We start from the raw sequence: 8,731 nt of genomic DNA, 5'->3' as shown, positions 1-8,731 counted from the left end.
TCTTCTCAGCCTCACCTGAAACTGGTTCTAAAGTGGCTATAAAATTTTTCACAGCCAATCCCCCTTGATCAGCAAGGACTGCAGCCGCACGAGCCTTCTGGGCAGCTTCAGGCTCATCAAACCTGATATAACCAGACTCTTCTCCCATCTTAAAATCAATGTACTTGATACTTCCGAACTTCTGAAAAATAGCCTTCAAATCCTCGCGTGAAACAACGTTCTTGTCGTTTCTAGATGAGGCAAATGTGGGTTTTTCTTCAGCCTCTTCACGTTCGTCTGTGGGATCATCCATAGACTGATCTTCCACTTCAGGTTTTTCTTCATTGCCTGAATCATTTTTCTTATCAGCTTCTTCGATCTTATCATCAGAACTCTTCTGAATTTCTTCATTTTTTACTGCTTCTTCATAGACAATTGGATCACTATCCATAAAGAATGCAAAATAACCACTATCACTTGATTCATAATCCATCTCATAATCAATCATCCAGTTTGGTCTTTTTCTTGTTCTTGGATGTCTTTGATTATGATCATGATCTTCTTCTACTGGTTCTTCTTGTTGAGCTTGTGATGAGCTCTCTCCATGCTCATAGTGAGGCTGAATAGGGGCTTTAGTTTGTTCTTCTTCAAGATCTACAGGAATCTGCTGATTCACAGTAGGGGCTTTAGTTTGTTCTTCTTCAAGATCTACAGAAATCTGTTGATTCACAGTGATCTTTTCTTCCCATGTCCAAGTCTTCTTTTCGTCAAAGACTACATCACGACTTACCACCACCTTCTTTGTCAAAGGATCGTAGAGCTTGTATGCCTTAGAGGTCTCGCTTACTCCAAGGAACACACACTTCGAACTCTTGTCCTCAAGTTTCTTCCTTTTCTCATCAGGAACGTGTGCATATGCTATGCACCCAAAGATTCTAAAGTGGTCTACTGCAGGTTTTCTTCCGCTCCATGCTTCTTGTGGAGTCATGTCTCTAACAGAAAAGGTAGGGCTCCGATTGAGAATGTGAACGGACCACACAACAGCTTCTGGCCAGAATTCCTTCGGGACTTCTCCTTTATTTAGTAAACTTCGAACCATGTTCAGAATGGTCCTGTTTTTCCTTTCGGCCACACCATTTTGTTGTGGTGTATATGCTGTTGTTAATTGCCTCCGTATGCCCTTCTCTTCACAAAATTGAATAAACTCTTTCGAGCAGAATTCTCCACCTCTGTCAGTTCTTAAAACCTTGACTCTTCTTCCAGTTTCGGTTTTCATAGTAGCACAAAATTTTTTGAAGCAGTCAAAGGCTTCTGATTTGGCGTGCAAGAAATAAGTCCATGTTTTTCGACTAAAATCATCGATGAGGGTCATGAAATATTTCTTGTTGCCATTTGATGCAGGAGAGATGGGACCACATATGTCTGAATGAATCAACTCCAAAATTGCTTGAGCTCTTCTTGATTTTCCGGATGGAAAAGAGTTTCTTTCATGTTTTGCTACTACACAGCTCTCGCAAATTTCCGTTGGTGGAGTAATATCTGGCAACCCAGTTACCATCTTTTTTGAGGACAACGTCTTTAATCCTTTGAAGTGTAGATGACCATACCTAAAATGCCAAAGCCAAGTGGTATCTTCTTTCTTCACCATCAAACTTTTGGCAACGATATTTAACGTCAACGGATATAGACGGTTGGTGGTCATCTTCATCTTAGCAATCGATCCTCTTTTGGAGTCATAAATTTCACATTCATCATTTTGGAATGTGATCACATACCCCTTTTCTTGTAACTGACCGATACTAAGTAAGTTGGCCTTCAGATCAGGAATGTAGAATACATTAGAAATAGACTCTACAAAGCCATTTCTAGTCTTGATATCTACGGTTCCTTTCCCCATCACTTGGAGAGATGAATTGTTGCCAAGAGAGACCGTAGTATGAAAATTTTCATCTAAAGTTGAGAAGAATTCCTTACAACCTGTCATATGATTGCTGCATCCAGAGTCTACGACCCATACACCTTGATCTGCAACCTTCATAGCATGGAATGACATTAATAATGTTTCTTCTTCTCTTCTCTCCATAAAATTGGATTGATTTCTTTTCTCCTTTTGGAGCCTGGTATAGCATTCATTTTTGTAATGTCCAAGGCGTCCACATCTGTAACATTCCACCTTAGACTTGTCAAAGTGTCTCTTGCCTTTGTTGTCATAATCGTTTCTGACTAGGTCTGCTGACCTGCCAACATCTCCACTTCTTTCTCGACTGCCTCTCTCACGACCTCTGCCTCTTCTTTGCCCTCTACCTCTAGAGCTTGAAGTTTCACTTGGTGTGGATATCTTTAAGGCTGTCATCTCCTCTATTGCACTTGTACGATTGAGCCTCTGCTCATGTACTAACAGGGAGCTTTGGAGTTCATCTATTTGCATTTCCTCGACATTGTTTGCTTCTTCGATAGAACATACAATGTAATCGAACTTTGGTGTTAGTGATCGCAAAATCTTTTCTACGACCGCAACATCTGTGATTGAACCACCATGCATCCTCATTTTACTTGCAAGACTTATAACCTTGCCAATATAATCATTCACTGTTTCTCCCTTTTGCATTTGGAGAATTTCAAAGTCTCTCCTAACTGCCTGTAGTTGAGCACGTTTTACTCTCGTTGAGCCTTGATACTTCCTCCTCATAGAGTCCCAAATTTCTTTGGATGTCTTCTTCTGAAGCATTGTTTCCAAGATAGTCCTATCAATGGACTGAAATAAATAGTTCTTGACCTTCAGGTCCTTCAACTTCGATGCTGCCAACAGTTGCTGTCGATCAGCTGAGAGTACCTCGCCTTCATTTGGCTCTTCATAACCTGTTTCCACCATATCAAAGAACTCCTTTGATCTGAGAAAATTTTCCATCAACATCGCCCAATGATCATAGTGACCGTCGAACCTCGGGATGGAGGATTGGCTCTGAGGGCTGGGCACGGGGGTCCCAGTCCCGAACCCGTCGGCTGTTGGTGGACTGCTCGAGCTACTCCCGCGGCGAGAGCGGGTCGCTGCGTGCCGGCCGGGGGACGGACTGGGAACGGCTCCTTCGGGGGCCTTCCCCGGGCGTCGAACAGTCAACTCAGCTCTGATACCAGTTGTTGGTGACAACAGAAAACTGAATTGAGATTGAGAGGAGGAGTGAGTTGAATGATGGGGAGGGAGGTCCTTTTATAGGCGATTCCAGTGTGGGTTGAGATTTTCTAGGGTGATTCCGTAGTCGGTTGAGATTTTTGTGGATGAATTTGAATTTGAAACCAATTCAAATTCTATTCTATTATTAGTTTCAACAAATTAATATCTACATTTTTAAAATGTAAGAGGTATGATTAGAAAGATTATATTGCAGAGAGGTTAATGAAGTTTGCGTTTGAATGAACATGCAGGTGTATATTGTGTACATGGGCAAACCATCTGAAGGAGGTTTCTCAGCTGTGTCTCAACGACACACCCACATGCTTCAACAAGTTCTTACCAATAGGTTATGTTTTTTTTTTAATTTTTATTAGTGTTTCAAAAATACACTTTAACTATAAAATAAAAATTTATTAATACCTTCAATTTATTTAAAAAGTTCAAAAATACTTTTATCGGGAGTTTCATGGTTAAAAAATATCCATAAAATTTTAAAAATAACAATACGGTTATAAAAAAATATTTTAAAAAAACTTAACCGTCAATATATAAACGAAAATCATCCGTTGACACATCATAGTTTATCTACAAACGTTTTAATGTTATTTTAGAAAGTTCTTGATAATTTTTGAACTTTTTTTAAAAAAAAATTAAGCGTTTTTAAAGTTTAAAAAAAAGTTGAAAGATACTTTTTTATTTTTTTTACATACTTTACCAACAAAACATTTCAAAACTAAAAAAATATTTTTGAAACATTGTTTCCATCCGAAATTAAAATATTTTTGAATTTTTTTTAAAAGTTTGAAAGATATTTTAAAAAAAGTTTAGAAATATTATTAAAATTTTTGTTAGATGTATTTTTGTGATAAAATATAAATTTTAAAAGTATTTTTATTAATTTAGTACTTTTATTTTAATTTAATAATGGTAATTAGTTTGTTATTGGTTGAGTTATACTTGGATTTAATACACGCTTGGATTTATTTCTCTAACCATTCTTGAACCTAAAGAATTTGCCATATTTTCGTAATTAAATAGAAACAACTTTGAATCTTCTAAGGGTTTAACTTTTCAAACTAACTATGATCTCAGTGATGCATCAAAATCTCTGGTGTATAGCTACCACCGGAGCTTCAACGGCTTTGCAGCCTGGCTCAACGAGGAGGAGGCTCGAAAATTCGCCAGTGGGTTCTTCTCTAAACACAAAAAGAAACAGTTTTATTTGTTTAGGGTTATATGAATTTTGATGGGATTTGGGTTTTTCAGAGATGGATGAAGTTGTTTCCGTGTTTCCCAGTGAAAAGAAACAGCTTCATACAACAAGATCATGGGATTTTATGGGTTTCTTCCAACAAGCTCGAAGATCGAGCTTGGAGAGCGATTTGGTCATCGGAATGTTGGACACTGGGATTTGGCCGGAATCTGAAAGCTTTTCCGATGAAGGGCTTGGTCCACCACCGCCAAAATGGAAAGGCGGATGCCAACCCGCTTCTAACTTCACCTGCAACAAGTAACGCTATTCTTCACTTCATTTAAGGGTTTCTTTAATTTTAGCTATTAGATTAAATAAGTAATTCCATTATAATTTAGTTTTTTTTTTTCTAGAAGGAAAAATAGTATAATTTATTCATCCATCTGAACATAGATAACTATTATTATTCAATGTTTTTAAATCCATCCAATAATATCTGCCATGCAAATGAGTGTCAACTGTTTTCCCCTAAACCCTAAAGATGTGATTGAAAATTTTTGAAGTAAAATAATCGGAGCTCGATTCTTCCGGAGCGAGCCTCTCGGTGAAGGCGATATTCTTTCTCCGAGGGACACAGAAGGCCATGGAACCCACACCGCATCCACTGCCGGAGGCAATTTGGTCTCCGGCGCCAGCCTCTTCGGCCTTGGTCTCGGCACCGCCCGGGGTGGCACTCCCTCCGCCCGCATAGCCGTCTACAAGATCTGCTGGTCCGATGGTTGCTTCGACGCCGATATCCTCGCGGCTTTCGACAATGCAATCGCCGATGGCGTGGATATCATCTCTCTTTCCGTCGGAGGCTTTATTGCCAAGGATTACTTCAACGATTCAATTGCAATTGGGGCTTTTCACGCGATGAAGAATGGGATTCTGACTTCAAATTCCGGTGGGAACTCTGGCCCTAGCCTTGGCAGCATCACGAATGTTTCTCCATGGTCGCTATCGGTGGCTGCTAGTACCATCGATAGGAAGTTTGTGACGAATGTGAAATTGGGTAATGGAGAATCTTCTCAGGTGAGCCCTGAATTGCTTTATCCTTTCGTGAACGTGTTCTGTTCTGCAACGTTCGAGCCCTTCATTATTTTTCGCGCCACCTATTTGTCAGGGGATCTCTGTCAACACCTTCCAACTTGGAGATAAGTTGATTCCACTTATATATGCTGGTGATGCTCCTAATACAACTGCCGGTTTCAATGAATCATTATCAAGGTAATTGAAGCTACAAGATTCCTGATTTTATGATAAATCTAAACGTACGTACTCTGTTTTGCCAAGTTGAAGAACAAGTGTTGGGTTTAGAGGAATTGAATTTGGATGTAAAAATGCAGGTTCTGCTTCCCAGGGTCTTTGGACGTGAACCAAGTTGAGGGAAAGATTGTTCTTTGCGATGAGATTGGCGATGGGGAAGCAGCTCTGAGTAGTGGTGCGGTTGGTACAATAATGCAAGATGGTGGTCTCCAAGATGCCGCCTTTCTTTTTCCCCTGCCCGCTTCCGTGTTAGACTTGAACGCTGGAAACAATGTTTTCCAGTACCTGAGATCAACCAGGTAATAATAATGGCACATACCTCAACGCTTACCTAATATTTGGACGTTTAGAATCCAAAACATTCATGTTTTTACTTTGATAGCAATCCGGAAGCCACCATAGAAAAAAGCACCACAATTGAGGATCTGTCAGCCCCATCTGTTGTTTCCTTCTCATCAAGGGGTCCTAACCTAATTACACTAGACATTCTCAAGGTATTAATTCATCGTACTTAGTTTCCTAATCACTAATCACTTGATGAAGCCAAGTCCTCACTGAATTTTATCTTGTAGCCTGATTTGGCAGCACCAGGAGTGGATATAGTAGCATCTTGGTCTGAAGGTACAACAATTGGAGGTTTAGAAGGGGATAACCGAGTATCTCCATTTAACATAATCTCTGGCACATCCATGGCTTGCCCACATGCGACAGGAGCCGCTGCCTATGTCAAATCATTTCACCCAACTTGGTCTCCAGCTGCTATTAAGTCTGCACTTATGACAACAGGTAATAGTTCGAGCTTAACTGTTTAGTACCACTAGTTTAGCCTAACCTTAATCTTTAATCTCTTACAGCTTTTCCCATGGCTCCAAAGTTAAACACGGATGCTGAGTTTGCATATGGAGCAGGTCACATAAACCCAGCGAATGCCATAAACCCCGGTTTAGTGTATGATGCAGAAGAGATTGATTACATAAAATTCTTATGTGGGCAAGGATATAGTACTCAAAATCTTCGTCTTGTTACCGGAGACGAAAGCAACTGTTCAGATGTTGCAAAAACAGCTGCATCAGATCTAAATTATCCGTCTTTTAGCCTATTAATGAAGTCCCAAAAATTGAATACTCGTGTCTACCACAGGACTGTCACAAACGTGGGGGTGCCAGTGTCGACATATAAAGCAGTTATTCGAGCTCCGCCTGGGCTGGAAGTTACAGTACGTCCTGCTACTCTTTCTTTCCGTTCTCTTGGACAGAAGATGTCGTTCACTGTGAGGGTTAGAGCAAACAGTGGTGGGAATATTCTTTCTGGTAGCTTAAGCTGGGAGGATGGAGTGCATCTGGTGAGGAGCCCCATTGTTGCATTTGGTATTCCATCATGAGACCTTCATGTGCTTATTTACTATTGTTGGGAAAGCCCCTTAATTTCCTTCTGCTTTAGGTGCTTTGATGATTCTATGAATAAAAAATGTTCATTATGTTTTCCTGCATAGCTGCTTTCACAAAAGAGGCCTCCATAGTGGGCGTAGAAATTTGAAAACTTTTATACCAATAGTATTAAAGTTGTCCTTTATTGTTATTTTCCTTTCGTTTTTATTACTTTATTTACTTTATAAAAAGGAGAAATTAATAAAAGTGATTCTCAATTATAGTTTCCAATCTCGATATTTGAGAATAGAAAATGCATAAATCTTGTGTTTTGTTTGAATTTTAGCTTTTCATTTATCAACATTCCGCTTTTAAGTATAGATATAAACCAAAACGCTTTTAAACGAATGAGACTAATTCTAAAGATAAGATTAAGATTAGTCGAGACTGATCCGATTTGTGGTGTTTCTTGGACGAGTTTCAGCAATAGATTGAGAGGAAAATGGAGGTTTAGGTGGCGCTTTGTCCTCACTTTAACCCACTGTTGTGCTGCAGTTTTAGATGCCTTATTGAGCAAGACCCTTGCTGCGTTTCAGATTAGGATTCAAAGGCTCTAAAGGTTCTGTCTCGTCACTTTATTTGTGTGTGTTGTCTCTTTCTTTGAAACTGCTCCATTTCCAAGCACCATCAACACTCCCTTTGAAAACACCACCAATTGGAGGGATCCAAGACAAGTGTTCCTCGATCTTGTAAATCCACACTATTATTGGCAGATCAAATTTTGGGCGTTGAAATAAATTAATTTTCTTTTATCAAATAATCGATTCAAGTGAATGATAAGAACTAAAATAGCTTCTTAAAATGCAAAAATATTGTTCGACATCTATCATATACTAGGATATATACTTACCAATAACGACGCTGAATTCCATTACCACTTTTGAACAATAGCGTAGGACACCCTCCTAAACTTTAATGAAAGAAGGAGAATAATATAAAAACTTGAACCCATACAATAATATGCATACTTTGATGGGTGACTGGTATCAAAAATAGAGAAGTGGTGATCTAGGCACATGGGCGAGGATTGTATTGTCTATGAATTATTTGGCAAAATTTGTTGAAATCAACACCAGAAAATATGTCCATAGAGGGAGGCCAAGTGGGAAGCAAAGAGATGCATATTGGGGTTTGTTTTGAAGGGGTGTTTTTGATGCCTCCCATTTTCGGCCACTGGGGGAAGACACAAATTGCAAGAAGAACAAATGAGGAACCAACCAAGCTCCAATTCATTAAGATAATATGGAATATTTTTTAGGTTGGGAACCCATTTTGAGTGGCTATCATCTTCTTTTTTTTTTTTTTTTGTATTTTGCTCAACTTGTGTAACCCATCATTCCCAATAAATATATATATATACATATCACTCGATGTTGGGCATGTGAGACTTTTGTAGTGGGTATACAATTCCATCAAAATCTGCAAAAATGGCCTCTTTTTTGGAACTAGGATCCAACATGTCCCTTCTTAAACCCTACCCCATGGTTAGGGTTTATCATGTGTACTGTGTGTAAAATAACACTTTGTTAAGTTTGAAATCAAATAAATGTTTATCCTCAAAGAAACGTTAATATGCAGGTCACGTTGATAGGTAAATTTCAATAAATAAGATGTCATTTGTTATAAAAGTACTCAATAAGGACAAAAAAGAAA

The 8,731-nt window shown here is 39.0% G+C and overlaps 1 protein-coding gene across 1 annotated transcript; it reads left to right on the top strand.

The window, feature by feature from the left end:
* The first annotated feature begins 3,417 nt into the window (after window positions 1-3,417).
* On the top strand, window positions 3,418-7,135 carry LOC111487088 (cucumisin-like). Its single transcript, XM_023134318.1, has 9 exons — window positions 3,418-3,497; window positions 4,244-4,335; window positions 4,418-4,661; window positions 4,907-5,417; window positions 5,509-5,612; window positions 5,732-5,950; window positions 6,034-6,145; window positions 6,224-6,437; window positions 6,506-7,135. Exons 1-9 carry the CDS (start codon window positions 3,418-3,420, stop codon window positions 7,030-7,032), a joined length of 2,103 nt encoding a protein of 700 aa, XP_022990086.1. The 3' UTR covers window positions 7,033-7,135.
* Window positions 7,136-8,731: the final 1,596 nt, after the last annotated feature.

This window comes from Cucurbita maxima, unplaced genomic scaffold (assembly GCF_002738345.1).
Source record: "Cucurbita maxima cultivar Rimu unplaced genomic scaffold, Cmax_1.0 Cma_Scf00001, whole genome shotgun sequence".
Taxonomy (NCBI): domain Eukaryota; kingdom Viridiplantae; phylum Streptophyta; class Magnoliopsida; order Cucurbitales; family Cucurbitaceae; genus Cucurbita; species Cucurbita maxima.
This window is presented reverse-complemented; position numbering and strand designations above follow the sequence as displayed.